The 17,901-nt window shown below is 49.9% G+C and overlaps 1 protein-coding gene across 1 annotated transcript in view; it reads right to left on the minus strand.

The window, feature by feature from the left end:
* The window catches only part of GFRA4 (GDNF family receptor alpha 4), a 131,065-nt gene that overhangs the window by 19,811 nt on the left and 93,353 nt on the right, over nucleotides 1-17,901 (minus strand). Inside the window, exons 3-4 of the mRNA XM_048846398.2 lie at nucleotides 8,992-9,072; nucleotides 2,948-3,293 (exon numbers count right to left, since the gene is read on the minus strand). Of these exons, the coding sequence (XP_048702355.2) occupies nucleotides 2,948-3,293; nucleotides 8,992-9,072 (427 nt within the window). The remainder of the gene's footprint in view (nucleotides 1-2,947; nucleotides 3,294-8,991; nucleotides 9,073-17,901) is intronic.

Genomic DNA, 17,901 nt, shown 5'->3' on the forward strand with positions numbered 1-17,901 from the left:
GCAGGGTGGGTAAAGTAACTCTCTCTCTAATCTGTAAAGTTCTTTGAGAACCTTAGGGATGAAAGTAGCTATAATGAAAATAATAACTAACACACACACACACACGTGTTGACACACCTACCCACGTACATATAGTGTCCTTCATCTAAAAGGATTTTTTAAAACATAATTTCACCCTCCCCATGCTGCCATGAAAGAGACACTATCATCCCCATTGTAACTGATTTGTCCAGGAAGTCACTGGCAGAACTGGAAATAGAACCCAGGAGGGCCAATGTCCAGTATCCTGATCCAACTACTAGGCACCACTGCCTCCCAGGAAGTGGCTGGCGTTATATCACACGCAAAGTACCAGCATTCTCGAAAGGGAGAATTTTACCACTGCCGGCTCTTTGGTTAAGTTGGAATGTATCCATTTGATTGCTATTATTATTTACTTACAGTGCAGCAGTGCCCAAGCATGGACCAGGCGCTTTCAGCCACATGGGATGGCACATTCATTCTCTAATGGCAGATACTGTGCCACAGGGGCGAGATGTGAACCAGGAGGCTAGATGAACAGGATGTGGGGGGGGGAAAGGGTTACAGAAATTGGGCCACACCGTTACATGGTGGGTAGGGTTCCCCATTAAGTACACAACTACCCCCCCTAAAATCCCCTTCCAGCGCAAATAACAACATTGTGTTCATTTTATTTGCCTTCTAATTTGGGGGGCCTTCGGAGTACACTTATTTTCAAGCTTTTCTTTGCAGTCATGAAGGCTGGAGACTTAGCGTTCATGAATAAAAGTGAGAGTCTCGTGCAAGCTTTGGATTCCAGCAGATGGGGCTGTCCAAAAACCACCACCAAGTAGCACAACACAAGCAATAAAATCGCAGGAGTTGGCAACTCTGAATGAGGGGACAGAAGTTGGTCCCCGTTCTGAAAAAGCTCAGGATGCCATGTGTGCACCTCTTTGCCCTCCAAGGGCGCGGTTACGCTGCAGTCACAGGGTGTGATTGCAGCTCATGAAGACATCCCCGAGCTAGCTTAACCCAGCTAGCCCAGGTCCCAGAACAGTAAAACAACAACATGGACTTCAACTCTGACTGTTGTGGCAAATTGCCGGTACGATTACGATGGGTCCCACACTTCCTCTTCGGGGCCGGAGGGGGGGGAGAGGACTTTCAGGGCACAGTTTCCTGCCCCTGAACTAGGGTATTTACTGTCCCACTAGTAACCCAGAGAAGGGTAGTGGAGAGGGAGGGACCCAGGCCCTCCCTCTACTCCAGTCCCAGCCCTGGGGCCCTAGGGATAGTGGTAAATCACTTGAACTAGTGCTTCCTTCCCCTGGGCTACTTCTCTCTCCTACCCTCCCTCTGCACAAGCCAGGTGTCTCTCTACCTAGGGTCTGTCTTCTAGCCAGCCACGGCACTGCTCCAACTCCTCCCAAACTGCTCCAACTCCTTCCCCCAGTTGATTGAAGCAGGGGGGTTTTATCAGGTGACTGGCTTCCAAGTGCTCTAATTAGCTTCAGGTGCTTTTAATTAATCTATAGAAACCTTTCTTCCCTCTACAGGGAATAAGGCTTCTCCTCATCCTGGGATTTACATATCTCTCCTATATCACTCTCCTGCTGCCTTCTGGCCACGCTGTATCACACTGTTCAAGCTTGTGCAATTAAGTAATTACTAAGTAATTACTTGGGCAGCTAATCCATGCTGAAACTCATGCTGCTTCAGCTTCCCTGGCTAGCTAGATTCAAGGTAGCTCAGGGATGTCTACTCAAGCTTTGATCGCACTCCAGGACTGCAGCGTAGACACATAAAAGCAGCAACTCCACCAAAGAGCTGGGGAAGGCATCTTGGAGCAGGGATAAACCTCCTTGAAAGAAGGCAGCTATGGAAAGCCTGGCACACATCGTGCATCGTGGCCTTTCCAGCGAAACTCTTCTGAAGCTTTGTGGCTTTTAATAGAGGTCTCTGGAGAGAAATGACAAAGGGACCAAAACCAACCCCTCACAAATTATTTTTGGCCCAGGAAAACTCAGTAGTTTCTCTCTCTCTCTCTCACACACACACACCCTGCCCACCCTTAGCAGTTATTTCCCATTCTTCATAACAGCACCAGCGAGAACAACACACGAGTTCCGGCTCTGACTTCTCTTAGCAGGTTCATAAACAGACGCCTTGAGACCGAGTCCAATCCTGCCAAGGGCGTCTCAGTCAAGAGCCATTTTCTGTGACCAGGTGCTGTCTCCCTTGCTGATGCTGCTAGGGTTAAAGGTGGGGCTGGAGATATAGGCAAGCCACTGAATGGCCCTGCAGTCTCCCACAGTTCCTGAGGGCCCCCACCCCATTTGCTAGTGATGAGTACAGTGTGCACCCCTCCCCATTATCCCTCCTGGTCATGCACAGGAGCTCAGCATCTGGTTCCTAGTGAGGCTCTTCCTTCCTGTTTCCCTACACAGAGAGGTGGTGTTGCCTAGTGGGTAGACATGCGCCTTGCAGTCAGCAGGGTTGGGCACTGCTCCCTGATTCACTGCATAACCTCGGGCAAGTGCTGGACCTCTTTGTTCCTTAGTTTACCCCTTAGCGGTAACAAAGGTCAAATGCCTGCTGAGATGCTTAGCTGGGAGCGCTTGTAAATTGCTTTGGGATCCTTGAGACAACAGATGCAATTAATACAGCCTGACATTAGCTTTACCTCCCAGCTTTCCAGCTACCATACCTGAGGCAAAAGGGGGACAATCCAAGCGATTTGCCTCAAGAATGCACCATGAGCATCTCACCCTACGTTTGACCCTGGGCTCCTCCTAGCCAACCCTTTGCTTTAGCCCCCAGAGTAGAGGGTCTCACTTTAGGGCCTGCTTCCACAATGGAGTCACTGGAAGGACTCCCCTCAGGCTTCAGTGGGTTGGACCAGGCCCTCCATGGGGCGGGCCCCACTGTGCTGCGCGAGTGTTACCTGCAGACGTAGTTCTCCCGGCAGGAATCCAGGGGGGTCAGGCAGTTGGGCTTCTCCTTGGACTCGTAGGAGCAGGCAGGGACAATGGTCTGCCGGCGGCGCTCGGCGCAGGCTGTGTCGTCACAGGGGCAGAAGAGCAGCTCGTGCGTGTACTCAGGGGGCACGCGGTCGAAGAACTTGCGCAGGGCCTTGTGGCACTTGGAGCGGTTGCAGGTGTCGGCCCGGGCCAGGCGCCGGATGCAGAAGGAGACGTACTCCGTCCTCAGCCTCTGGCACATCTCATCCACGTTGCAGGCCTTGGCAGCATCCAGACAGCGGTTCACCTGCGTCACCTCGTTCTCGGAACCTGCATGGCCGGGAGACCCCAACAAAGCTTAGCGGTGGCTTTCGCAACACCAGCACCCGAGGGGCCTCCAGCCCTCGGCGGACAGCGGGGCTGCCCCCTGGTTAACCCAGAGCCCGGGGAGCAAGAGGAGCTGGGATTCACCCTGCGGTTAATAATTTAGCCCTGACGAGGCTGTTAAAAAACTAGCTCGCCTAGCACGTGCAGTGGGGGGCGCTGTTCCAGGAAGGAGGGGGAGTTTCTGGTCACAGGCCAGGTACGGGCCAGGTTAAGACTCTGGATTGAAGCAAATATCACCTCCCCAGCTGTGCTGAGAGCCCTCATCCCCCCTCAGCCTGTCCCCCTCACTCTGATCTTGAGCTGGCAGTGGAAGCAGCTGTCACCTCCGGAGGGGGAAGGAGTGGCTCCGGCTAGGGAGGCAGGGCTGCTGCCAGAGAGGAGATGGGTGAGAAAGCGCCAATCAGGCAGCAGGCGGGGGATGGACTGCTGGCTATCCCAGACTTGGCAGTGCCAGCCCCCATGCTCCCCTCCCCCAGCCCCTGCAGGCTATCCCTGATATGTGAGTTCCAGCTCTTCCCCAGCTAGCCCCCGTTGATTATCCCTGACCTGGCAGTGCCAGATGCTTGACCCCTCTGACTATCCTGGACCTGGCAGAGCCAGCTCCCCACACTCCTGCTGGCAGTACCTTTCCTGGCATTGCCAGCTCTGCCTATTGGTACAACATGTCATGGCTACGCACACATGCCAGGCTTCTGCAAAATCATGCGCGTCGCACCACAGACCGCTCGGGAAATTTCGCTCCCCCAGAACCCCACAAGTCTAAATCTTTGCCCTGTTCCAGGATCTCAAAGCATGTTGCAAACATGAAGTAAGCCTCACAACTCCCCTGCGAGATGGAGAAGAACAACTGCCCCCCACCCTCAGATTACAGAGGAGGGGCACCCAGGCACAGGGAGAGGAAACAAGTCATATAGCGAATCAGTGGCTGGCATCCTGGCCTAAGCTGCACCCCAAGCCACGCCACACGCCCCAAAAGGACAAATGAAGGCTGTCTGCAAATATTGTAAACTGGTGAAAAAGTGACCTCCTTAAGATTATTTGTCACAACACTTTACTCTCTGGCGCCTTTCAAGAGAGCATGTCCAACTGCTTTCCAAGTGATTTGATGAACTCTGCCCCTGCCAGAAGTGCTGTGAGGGAGACTAGGGCACGGTGGGGCCTGAGCCCGTGAGCACTGAAGATGCCCATGAATGTCAGAAGGCTATAGATGATGCCAGTGGTGGGTATCTGAGGAACAGCACGCAGCAGGATGCAGAGGAGTTCTTTACAAAGAGTGCTGTTTCCTGCCCCTTCCTCGGAAGCATTTGGCCACTGTGGAGGTGGGATACTGGATTAGATGGACATTAGGGCTGATTCAGGCTGGCAATTCCTCATCCAGAACCTACTACCACTAAAGACAAGTGCAAACACTCCATTTGGGTAAGCCAGTATTTCCGAAGGGTGGGCTGAGCCCCTGGGATGGGGTGGGTCTCCCAGGACTGGCCAGGGCTGTGAGAGGCATATACATTTAGGTGGGCAGGCCTGTTACAGTGCATTGCGAGGCACAATGGGGGCGTGACTGGTATCATTTCCCCAAAGGGCAGCTCAAGCTGGATGAAATCTTTTGCCATGGACTTCAGTGAGGCCAGGATTCCACCCCCCACACCATCATGACTGGCCCTTATTTCTGTGACAGGCTTAACGAAAGCTCCAGTTCCCTGTGACTCTGTGCTAATAACGCTATTTCAGACTATTGTGCCCTCACTGGGAGTAACGCACGGGGCTGGAGTTTGTGGAGATTAGCAAAGCACGTGTTTGTGGCATAGTAGCACTGAAAGGACCCATTCAGAATTAGAGCCTCACTGTACTGGGTGCAAGGTCCTTAGACACCCTCATATCTGAGCACCTCCCCACTGTTCAATATATTAATCCTCACCACACCCCTGTGAGGCAGGGCAGCACTATTATTCCCATTGTATAGATGGAAAACTGAGGCACAGAAAGACATAGTAACTTGCCCAGGGTCACCCAGGAAGTCTGTGGCAGAGCAGAGATCTGTGCCCGCATCTCCTGAGTCCCAAGCTAGCATCCTAACTGCTCAACCATCCTTCCTCTCCCACCGGCTGTAAAAAGCGCACCATGAAAGATAGTCCCTGCCCAAGGCCCTCACAATCTAAACAGGGTCAAGACCCAACAGGGGTCTGCAGAACACAGCAGGGGTGGGAGAGGTGGGAGCCTGACAGAGACAAGCCCACAAGGTCACATAGCTTCACAGCAAAGTGTACAAATTAGAGGCATCAGAGTCTTTCATAAGAGAAGAGCACAAGAGAGACGGGTGGCTTGGTAATAGGCCACCTGCCCAGCCATTAGCCGGAGGATGGCGTCGCAGCTGGGACGACTTTGAGAAAGGTTCTGACGGAGGACAGGGTCGTGGCTGTGTAAGTTGGTTCCCACCCTTGCGGGGCAGCAAGGGAGATGTTGGTTTGGGGGAGAACAGGGACGAGTGAGCAAAAGAGGCTGCCGTGCTGGCAGAACGAGGAGCGGGAGGTTGAGATGTATGGTAGCGTGGGAAGAAGCCAGCAGAGGGTAGCCTTGAAAGGTGGAGAGTTTGCAGGAATTTGAGTGCAGATCAGTTACAGAAAGAATCTGTTCCTTCCCTGCCCTCCTTGTCCGTCCGAGAGCAAGGGGGCTGCTCGGTGAGGTCAGGGGCAGGTCAATACAGAGAGATATTTCTCCACGCAACAGGGAGCCAGACTGTGGGATTTGCAGCTTCCAAAGGCCAGAGGGTCAAAGAGTGGAGCTGGATTTAAAGAGAGGCTGGAGAACTTCATGAGCAGCGATAACATCCGTAGCTAAACAACCTCAGCTAAGTTCATCTAACCCCATGCAACAGTGTCAAATCACCACCCCAGGGGCCAGGAAGGAATTCTTTCTGCCTGTCTGATTATTTTTCTGCCAGCTTTAGCTTCGGATACTGGCCAGGATAGTGGATGGGATGCGCCCATTACTCCCCACTTTTAGAGGTACAGAGGTGAAATGCCCCAGGTCACACAGTCTGTGGCAGAGCTGCGAGCAGACCCCAGGAATCCTGACACCCAGCCAGTCTCCTGTTCTAACTACTACCCTACACCATCTCTCCACACCTGGTTGTTGTTACACTGTACATCTGATAGTGACATCAGGCCAGTTCTCTATTCAACTGGACAAGTACAGCACCGTCAGCGAGCTTACCCCTAACCAACACCCAGCCCTATGAAAGTGCCATGATCCAGGCCCGGTGGGATGAGCCAGCTGGCAGCTGTGTCTCCACAGCTCATTGACAGTTTAGGATGCCTACTGGGATTCCATGACAACCATATGCTCGATTGGACATCCCATAATCCCTGCTGCACAGTTGCTAGGGAAGGCTTCTGGGGCGCTGCATACTCCAGCATTTGAGAGTGGAGGAGGCTCAGGCTTTATGACGTGCTCCCACCCCGGAAGCTGGGGAAGGGGCCACCCTGTATCACGTATGAGCAGAGAAGGGAAAGACCACTCCGCCACCTCCTCAGACGACATCCAAGGTCAAGGCTGGGAATGGACATGGGGCCTGAGGGAAAGGGGAGAGTTTGCTAGAGGTGGCAGAGAAACGGGGCCAAGGCCATGCAAACTGCAGTGACCTAGGTCTGGAAAAGTTGCTGGCTCTGGATGGGATCAGGCAATTCATCTGAGACCTCATGAATCTCCTTATGTGATAAAAGAGATAAAGTGAAATTCCTCCTGGCTGCAAAGAAAAAGAATTTGAAGACAAACTTTTTCATCTCTGCCAACTTGAGACTCAAAGCAGGAGGGACTTTATGCCAATTAGAGAAGACTTTATGGAAGAAGAAGCCAAGTCTCTTGCTAAATTTAGGATGCTACATCAAGACAAAAAATATCTTTGGTGAGTCATTGAAACCAGACAGCCTTTCTGAGGACATTAAGAACAGCCTCTGACTTATGACTGCTATGGCCCTACAGAGACATGTGACCAAGTCACCTGGTACTGGACTCCAACATAATATTAGTGTTTTTCCACTGACCAGGCATGGGAATCTAACTGGGAGATGAAGGGTTCCCACCATATGCCAAAGCTATTTAAGGCAGGGGAGTGACATCATTGTGGTTTGTTCTTCACTGTCTCCCCGCCCAAGAAAGAAGACTGCTGGAAACACCTAAGAAACAAAAGACTGAACTAGGGGAGAAGGGCTGAACCCAGGCGAGAGAGTTTTCTAGCCTGTGAAAGGAATAACTGGAGTTTTAAACTGCAAGCAAGTGTAGCTTTCCCTCAAGAATCTCTGCAATCTGCATAAAACAACATTTAGGGTGATAATTTGCTACTTATAACCAATTTATTTAGTATATTAAGCTTTGATTGTGTTTTGTTTATTTGCTAGGTAATCTGCTTTGATCTGTTTGCTACCCCTTATAATCACTTAACATCTATCTTTTGTAGTTAATAAACTTGTTTTGTTTTGTCTAAAACCAGTGTGTGGAATTCATACCTGGGTGGGAGGGGGCAGAAAGCTATTGCATATATTCCTCCACATTGAGGGAGGGGGCCAATTTCATGAGTTTACGCTGTACAAATCTCTGTGCAGCTCAAGATGGTACAATTTTGGGGTTTACCCTCAATGGGGGTGGGTATGCACTTGAATAACTGGGCAGTTCCTTAGCTGAGCCTAGCCATGCAGAGCTGATCTCAGCATCCATGTGTAGCTGCAGCTGGGTATGTCCCTACCTGTATGTGTGCTGGTAAAGTGCAGTCTGAAGCCTGGGGGAGGGCTTGGCAGGTTGCACAGCAGTGCAGTGAAAACGGAGCCCAGACTGGTGGGTCAGACCGACTCAGAGGTACCCCAGTTCCAAATGGCACCCCGGGTAAGGGGAAACCCATCACAGCCCCCCCTTCACCTGAGGCCCCGCTCCCCTCTGCCACTCCCCCCCATCGCTCATCCTTATGGCCAGTAAAAGGTGGGAGGGCATAGAATCATAGAATATCAGGGTTGGAAGGGACCTCAGGAGTTCACCTAGTCCAACCCCCTGCTCATCTAGTCCAACCCATAGCTCCCCCACTTTTAAAAGTAATGGGGCCAGACCCCCCCCCCCCGTTTTGGTGCCCCTGCCCCGAACTGTACCTGGACCCCATTGCCCCATCAGGCAGGCATGGGGCCAGATTTACCAAAGAAGTCTGCTTCCACTGAGGCCTCTGAATGGGGCCAATGGCTGCTGATCTCTTTTAAAAATCCAGCCAGCCGGCTCTGCCCAGAAGGGGATGGGCACCAGGAGAGCAGGATTCTTCTGGCCAGAGCTCTTCTCCCAGAGTCATGGTGTTTTCTACCTCAGCTGGGGGAGCTTCAGAGGCTGCCTATCCAGACCTTGCCTAACTCTGCCCTGGTCCCTCGCTCTTTATGGCCCTGGTCCAAACATATAAAGTGCCTCTCCTGAAGACGTGCTCTTGTCTAAACAGCTTAGCATGGAAATGCTCGGCACAGACAATGCTAGAGGGAGCCGTGCAGCGCGACAGATGGCGGTGGGGCAGCGAGAGGCCTAGTCATTCCGGCCCTCACAGATCTGGATTGCATTGCTCCCAATGAGCACCCTGCTTTGGGCCAACAAGTAGGAGAATGCGCTCCGGCTCACCTACCTGCGGTGATGGATGCCAGCCGGACGTAGTCAAAGCCCCTGATGAATGGCTCATACGGAGAACTCTCCAACACATTCATACCTGAAGTGAAAGGAAGATAAGTTGAACCCCAGCACAGTAAGGTAGCTCTGGCTCCTGAGATTTGTGCTAGGAACCTGTCTCAGTGCAAAAGCCGGAGTCTGCAGAACAGCGTTTGCATTATGGGTCTCCATGGTGCATATTCTTATAGCGAGTCCATTTCCCCAGAGTAATGCTCAGTATCTTAGGGGCTGGTGGAAGAGGCCAGATCAACAACATCTGGAGAGCCAAGTCCTTAGCCCCAGCACAGGCCACAGGAGATTTAACCAAGGCTACCCCTTGAAAATGAACCTCAACCTTGGCCTGGGTGGGTTAGCTTCTATGGGCGAGAGAGCTGTTTGGTCTCCTTGGACCACTCAGTTCTTGGCCTCTCTGCTGCCAGTGAGGGGCCCAGTTATACAAGGAACTGGAAAAACTCCATGAATACACATGTGATGGTAGCAATTTTAATTCACTACGCACCCAGCGTTCTATCCCCCCTGAGGTCTTTCTCGAACTTGCTGCTTTCCAGACAGCCATCCCTAGGCTGTGCTGTTTATTGCCTTACCCTAGATTGGGTGTGCCTTTATATTTATTAACAGTGTGTCTCCTCCCAATGCATGCTGCTCTTTCTAGCTGAGCTTATAGTGAATAACACACAGCCCCAGCAAAAGCCTCCCGGTGTAGATTAAGGATGCCGGAAATTTTATTCCATCAGAGTTCTCCTTTTATCAACTCCAAGGACCATAATGTGCCATGCTACTGACTGATGCCTCAGTAATACTCTGTGGAAAATAGCTTAGTAAGTTTAAAAACAAACAAACCTCTGGGGGGATTAGACATTTATATGGATAAGATCAGCAGCCTGAGCTGCACTAGCTGGGATAAAAGGGCTATCAAACCTCATGCTTCAGGGCATATGCTGATCCCCAGCTGGGGTCAGGAAGAAATTGCTCCCTTGATGCACAGTACTATGGATTACCACAGGTGTATTACAAGGCAAGTTTACAGCTTTCTTTGAATTACCTGGCACTGCCACTGACTGCATCGGGGACCATTTGTCTGCTTCAGTGGAGCAGTTTCTCTGTTCTGATGACACCACCTGGCATCTGGTAACGCGTCTCCAAACACTGAAATGCCTAAACACAGACTTGCTCAATAGGTGCAGAGTAAATGCTACGCTATGTAAATTCCCTGGGCGTATGGTGCCACAACTCGTTTTTATAAAGGCTTCTAGGAAGCTTTTCTGGCCTCTTGGGTACACCCGTATGAAAGAACAGCCTCTGCACGTCAGTTTCAGAGTGGCTTCCTTTTTTAGTCAATGAGACATTTAGGGATTTTTAAATATTATTGGGAAAATGTGTCCCCAAGGAAACGAAAGCAGAGAAAACAAAGACGCAGCGGTGTTTAATGGACATGTGAGTCAATCTGCTGCTCAGAGAAAATAAGGGGCTCACGACCCCGAGTGAAGCCCGGGTCACCTGCCGTAGGAAGCAGAACCTAGTTAAATCCTGATTTACAGCATTCGCTGCTTTTCCAGCCCTGGGCTCCCGCAGCTGCTCTGCCAATGCATCTCAATCCTGACCCGCAGTTCCCCTGCTATTGCAGTGTAGAGCACCCACACCGCTCTGCCGATGTGTCTCAGTCCTGACTTACACCACCCCCTGCTATTACAGACCTGGGTGGGTGACCCTGCAGCATGGGCGGCGGGTGAACCGCTGGCTCGAGGAGGCTAGCCTCCAGCCCTGCTCATTCTGCCCAAGGCCCCGCGCCTTCTGCCCCCCCTGCCCCAGATCACTGCAGCCGCTGGTCCTTGCCAGCGCCCCCAGCCCCCCAACCCCAGAGCGCCGGGCAGCACGGCCCCAGTCTCCCCAGCCCCGGAGCTCCGGGCAGCGCTGCCCCAGCTGGGGCCATGGCACAAGGGAAGAGCCACCAGCAGAGCGGGAAGAAGGAGGGGGACTGGGGGTGGAGTGCGGGCAGGCCCACACCTGTCTGTTTGGGGAGGCTCAGCCTCCCCCAGGCTATGATACCCGTCGCCCATGCCATGTAGCTCGTTTTGGCCGGGACAGTCCCTTTTTTAAACCCTGTCCCAGCCGTCGCAACTTAGATCACTTAGGGCGCAGAGGAACATGTGGGGGTGGGGGGTTAGCTCTGATGCCAGCCTCGCTTCGGGGGGGGGGGGTGGCAGACTCGGGCAGGGGTAGGCAGGGCTGGGGCGAGCAACAATGCCAGGAGATGGGGGACCTTGGGCTAACCCCACGCCATGTCTCGTTTTCCCTTTGGGAAATATGGTCACCCTAGACCTGGGTCACTACCTCTGTCTATACCCCTCCGTGCAGCACTCCACTCCGAGGTCTGGCTTTCAGGCTCCAGGGAAGCTGATAATGATCTCTGGCTTGAAAAAGACCAGAATGTGGATCAAACTGGCTTTCTTACTCAGTTGTTGAACCATTTCCATCGGACAGTAGATCAGCAAAGCACTGCGCATCAAAGGAAAGGGATCTGGTGGCCGTGACCTGCTCTGCTTTCAACTGTTGGATGGGAAACCAGCTGCATTTCTCAACACAACTAGAACACAGTACGTGTTAAGTTACCTACCCCCTCACCCCCCAGGGCTTTAGTTTTTCCATGGGGGAAGCTCATCGCGAGGCTTTCCTCTTTACCTGGGATGCTCTAGGTCAAAGGTCACCTGCAGAACCTAAAACGGTGGCTCACAATGTCCAGGGGGGGAGTGGATCTGACTAATCTCCCCCCAAGCCCTCTGCGCCATGCCCTTTCTCTCAATCGCTGGGGACACCACACCACCAACTTTCTACTTGTCACTCAGGTCTGTAACCTGGGCATCATCTTCCCCTTGGGCCTCTCTCTAGATCCTCACATCTGGGCTACGTCTAAATCATGCCAATTCTTTCTGCCTCACATCTCTAGAATACGGCCTTTTGACTCCATCCACACAGCCAAAACTCTTGTCCAAGCTCTCATCGTCTTGGGTCTCAATAGGGCCCTACCAAATTTGCGGCCAAGAAAAAAGCGTCACGGACCATGAAATCTGGTCTTTTGTGTGCTTTTACCCTGTACGATACAGATTTCACAGGGGAGACCAGCGTTTCTCAAACAGGGGAGTCCTGACCCAGAAGGGAGTTATAGGGGTCACAGGGTTATTTTAGCGGGGTCTCAGTATTACCACCCTTACTTCTGCGCTGCTTTCAGATCTCGGCGGCTGGAGAGCGGCAGCTGCTAGCGGGACACCTGGCTCTGCAGGTCGCGCCCCGCCAGCAGCAGCCCAGAAGTAAGGGTGGTAATACCATACCATGCCATCCTTCCTTCCACGCTGCTGCCTTCCGAGCTGGGCGGCCGGAGAGCGGCGGCTGCTGACCGAGGGCCCAGCTCTGCAGGCAGCAGCGCAGAAGGAAGGGTAGCAGTACCGCCCCTGGAAAGAGCTCCCCATAAACATCCACAAAGCTGCCTCCACTGTCCTCCTTCAAATCCCATCTCAAAACTCTCCTCTGCAGTGAAGCCTTCAAAAAACTGGACAATGGTCCGGCTGCTGGTGCGCATGCTGACCCTATTGCTTCATTGTTTCCTTGTACTTCCCCATCGGTCCATATCCATCTGTTGTCTCTTGTCTTATGCTGAGATTGGAAGCTCCTTGGGGCAGGGATATGTTTTTGTTCTGGGTTTGTACAGGACCTAGACAATGGGGCTGTTGGAGACCCCAGGGCACGGCCACTAGTTAAGTCGAGGGGATGGAAGGCCATAAGGGTTGAGGAGGTCTCCCTGCTGAAGGCCTAAGGGCTTCTTCTTAACCCCCCTTAATAGAATTCAGGCCTGGCTGGTTTGAGTAAGCTCTTTTGCTCTTAAAACAATGTTGCAGCTGCAGATAATGCCTCATAGTGTAAGGTTTGCTGACGCCAAGTTAAAGGTAACAGGAGAGACAGCTAAAAGGCCAGACAGGATGTGCTGGTTGTTTAAGTTGCTTGTTAGAGGTTGCAGGAAATAAATATTGTTGTAATCATATAAGGAAGGCAGAGTATTTGTGCAAAGTTTTAATTGGCTGATGTGTGGTGCAGTAGCAGAACAAAATATAAAAGTGTGTGTAATGACCTGCTCTGGGGTGCAGGATTTGAGATTCTGTTCTCCCTGTACCTTGTTTGCAGCTGCAAATAAACTTTTTTTGCTTCTCCATCCCGTTGTGTTTATTGGGTGACGCACACCGGGCAACGAACCCCTGCTGTTGTTTGCCTCTGGCACTGGGTGCCGGCAACAGGGCCCTGGCCCACGACTGTTTCTCCTACATTCTATGGTAATAAAAAACAGCAGTAACTAATGGAAGCACAGACGCCAAGGTATGTATTCCTCCACAACAGCCCTGGGAGCACGCTGCTTCGGGGATTTCATTGACGGTAAACTCAACCGAAAAGAGGGCGCAGTCCTGCACGGTGCTGAGCCCCCTTCTTTGCTAATGACTTCACATCCCAGCACTCAGCATCTTGTAGGTTTGGGTCCTAAGATTGCATCTGAAAGTGGGATTCCCAAGGGGTACACTGAAGCAGAGATCATGGAAGCTGTGATCAGGGCAGTTTGCCTTGGGCTGAGGTTCAGGGACTACTTGGAGGGAAAATGAATCTGAGTCTGCCAAAAACGGAGGTACATCTTAAAGTCCTATTACAGGAAAAAGATGCAACTGAACTTTACCTGCAGTTCCCAAGAGCCAGCTCACGATTTCCTAGCCCGATCACTTGATTTGAGACAGAGAGTACTGTTTGCCTCATAAAGAAGGTTTCAGAGTAGCAGCTGTGTTAGTCTGTATTCACAAAAAGAAAAGAAGGACTTGTGGCACCTTAGAGACTAACCAATTTATTTGAGCATAAGCTTTCGTGAGCTACAGTTAGTCTCTAAGGTGCCACAAGTACTCCTTTTCTTTTTGCTCATAAAGAAGCTGATTCTGACCTAAGATATGAGCGTGTCCTTGTACAAAACCTGTTCCTCCAGTCAGTCCTGGCAGGACAGCAAAATGCCAATATTCAGACTTGTATGCAGTGTAGCTGTAGCCGTGTTGGTCCCAGGATATTAGAGAGACAAGGTGGGTGAGGTCATATCTTTTATTGGAGCTTTCGAGCCACACAGGCTCTTTTTCACGTCTGGCAAAGGCACTCTCAGCATCACAGCTAAATGCAAGGTGGAACAGATTGTTTAGCATAAGTAGTTAGCACACATATTGTAAGGGACCATTCAAGGCAGAATGGCCCATTAACACATCTGCAGTCATAGGACAGAAAGAGGGGGTTAGTGGGTTACAGGTTGTTGTAATAAGCCATAAATCCAGTGTCTTTGTTCAGTTTGTGATTTTTAGTGTCTAGCGGTTATGAATTTAAGCTCCCCCCAGGTTCGTCTTTTGAAAGTGCTGTGTAGGTTTCCTTTGAGGATGAGGACTGATAGGTCAGACATAGAGGGACTGGTTTGTGAAAAGTGGTCACCCACAGGTAGGTGATAGGGTGTTTTTGTCCTTTATCATTTTCCTGTGTGAGTTCATTCAAGAGCGTAATGATTGTCTCTCTCACCAACAGAAGTTGCATGCTGCTATACGGGAGGAGGTAGAGAAGCAGCAGAAGCTGGGGACTGGAGCATGTACTTGTGTGCAAGGGCCCTACACAGAGCAGCATACAGTAAAGCAGCGCTTCCTCCCAAGGGGAAAGGAGTCTCCCAAGGTGACTCATTAATGAATGAGATAATGGAACTAAAGACCAGTGGTGATTAACTCAAAGTGGATGCCAAAATGAAGATATTACAGCGAGCTGTCCGGGTGCATGACGAAAGAAGTCATAATGGCTTGATCAGACAGGCAGACAGACAGCTCCAGAGAAAAGGCCATGCGACTGCAGGCAGGCTGCTAGAGGCAGTACTTGTGACCACTGTTTCAGGCAGTAATGAATACAATCAGTCAGGATGTCATGCAGGAAAATCACAAGAGAGCGGAGACAAAGCTGGCACTGCATCTGATCTACCAGGAGCAGCCTACCTTTGCCATCCTACACTGAAGCAGGAAACAAGAATAGCTAATTTAGCTGGAAATAAATGCACTATGTGGTGTTTCGCCAAGCCCTGTGGGACACTAGAGCACAGGTATGCATGGTCTCAAGTCGGTGGGTGGAAGATAATCTCCCAGGGACACACCTTAGAAAGTTTGAAGAGTTATGGGAAATAGAAGACGGGCTTGGCCTTAAAGCTGCCAATGGAACTCAAATCCCTTGCAAAGGACGGACTAATGTCCCATTCCAATTAAGCGGAGAACATGAAACAATGGGTGTTCCCCATTGCAGAATTTAGGGATGAGATGTGCATTCCCTACCTGGATGCTGTCCTTGTGCGCAGTGACACTATTGAAGAACACATGGAGAATGTAAGGAGAGTATTGCAAGAACTACAGAAGCATGGAATTAAGATGAAAGCTGCCAAATGTGAGCTCTTTAAGAGAGAGGTACTTTACTCGGGAATTGAGGTATCTGCTGAAGGTTATAAGATGGATCCAGCTGACATTTTGGCTGTTCATGATTTTGCAGATAAGCCACCATATATCCTCAGGGAACTTCACAAGCTGCTAGGCTTCCTCACCTATTATCCAAGCTACTTCAAGACTTTTTTCAAGTAGCAACGACATTTCTATGACTTGTTGACTGTTCCACTGGAATCTGACACACAACACCACCAAAAGTGGACCTGGAAAAGGAAGACGCTTCCTGTAAGGCATTAGATGCAGTCTTATATCAGCGCCAGGAAAGTAAACCGAGAGCCATTGGTTATGGATCAAGAACACTAATTGCAGCTAAGAAAAATGATTACCTTCGTTCAGGAAAGCTGGAGTTCCTAGCTTTGAAGCAGGCTGTAACTGACAAATTCTGTGACTACCTCCACTATACACAATCCTTCACAGTTTACAGGGATAACAACCCATTAACCTATGTCCTCCCCTCTGCCAGGCTGAATGCCACAGCACACTGTTAGGCTGAAGAATTAGTTGACTTTAACGTCAAAGTTAGATATTGTCCAGGGTAATCTAATGTGGTTGCAGATGCTTTATCCAGAATGCCCCTTGATGTGGAAAAATATATGATGAAATGAACAAATGTTGTTAATGCTGTCTTCTTGGTTAGCAGTTATTACTACCAACCCTTTGGCAGCAGCAGACCTCTCCATGGCTATTAAATCCACCATAATGCCTATTCTGTAAGAAGACATTTTGGCAGCTCAGAAGGAAGATCCAGCTGTTGCTAAAATTCTTCATTATAAGTCCTTGGGGCATACACTGAACAACCAAAAGAGCTCAGGAGGATGTGGTAAGATCTCTGCCCTGATGTGAGAATGGCATTGGTTGCATTTGGATACAGATGGAATACTTAAGCAGAAAACCTACTTATGAAATCAGCTGTATCACTTGAAAAACCCTAAGGCGGGTATATCAAGAACTACACGAAGAGATTGGACATTTAGGAGTAGAGCAAAAAATCAGTCTCACAAGAGACCACAGATGAAGAGGGATATTGAACATCATATCACTAGAGTCTGTACATGTGTCACAAAACCTCACCAGCCTTCCAGAGTTCCACTAACATAGTCACAACAGAACCATCTGAGCTTGTATCAATGGACTTCTTGCATCTAGCCAGAAGCAAAAGAGGATATGAATAAATCCTAGTAATAGTGGATCACTTCACTGGGTTTGTCCAACCCTACCCTACCACCACCAAGTCAGGCAAGCCTGCAGCAAACATGATCTTCAATTACTTATTTGGTTTTCCTGAAAGGATCCATCATGACTAAGGGGCAGAGTTTGAAAATAATTTATTCAGAAGGTTACAGCATGACTGTAAAATTGAAACATCTCGCACAACCGCACACCACCTAAAGGATAATGGTTAGGTAGAAAGGCTGAACTAAATCCTATGTTGAGAACCTTACCAGAAGAATAAAAGTCAAACTGGAAGGACTCTCTTAGATCAGGGGCAGATTTAAGGGTCAGAGCCTGGTTACCAAACATGAAGCTTATGGCTCAATGGTCACATCAATTTAGGCTTTTTTTAAAGATAAAAAATGAAAAAAAATCCCATAAAACAAAAAGCACAGGCCTAAACAAAAGTGGACTCTCACCCAAATTATGTTGGCTGGTGTATATCCAATTTTTGGACCCTCACACTACGGCGACATTTTTTCTTGGCAAATTATTCTACGATGCTGTCCAGCTGTCTCATCTTTATCAATTGCAAGGAGCACTAGACACTCAGCCATGTTTGTGATATGACTGACCACATGTAGTTTTTGACACATCTTAATGTGCTTATTGTGCAGTCAGCACTAGCCACTCCAACTGGTATGGTGAGAAAAAGTCAACACAACATTTACATTTCTGGTAAAACAGCATCAAGAGAACTTGATACACTGAAACTCAAGTAGTTCCGGACTCCAAGGAACAAAATGAACACTTCTGTGCCCTTTGTAAAATAATACATCTTGAAAGACAATCTCATGAACCAAGTCTAAAAGAAAAATATAAGTATTTTCCCATCAGTTTAAGAACTTCCTTCTTTAAAATTATATTATGAAGTCGCCTGGGATGGAGGAAACCAAATAGAGGAGCTACTTCTTGAAATCCCTCACACTGAGGTTTTAGTTCCATAATCATATTGTTTAAGACCTCAAAATATTTTCTTTGATGGTTACCCTTTGCTTCTAACGCAGAATAGTGTGCAAATTCATCATCCATGTGGCATACGCATCTCTTCCTGTGGCTTGGATAGTTTGCGTTTTCAAAACCCATTGCTTCCCCCCACCTGCTCTGAGACGTTTTTACAATTTTAT

The sequence above is a fragment of the Caretta caretta genome, chromosome 4 (assembly GCF_965140235.1).
Source record: "Caretta caretta isolate rCarCar2 chromosome 4, rCarCar1.hap1, whole genome shotgun sequence".
Lineage (NCBI taxonomy): Eukaryota > Metazoa > Chordata > Testudines > Cheloniidae > Caretta > Caretta caretta.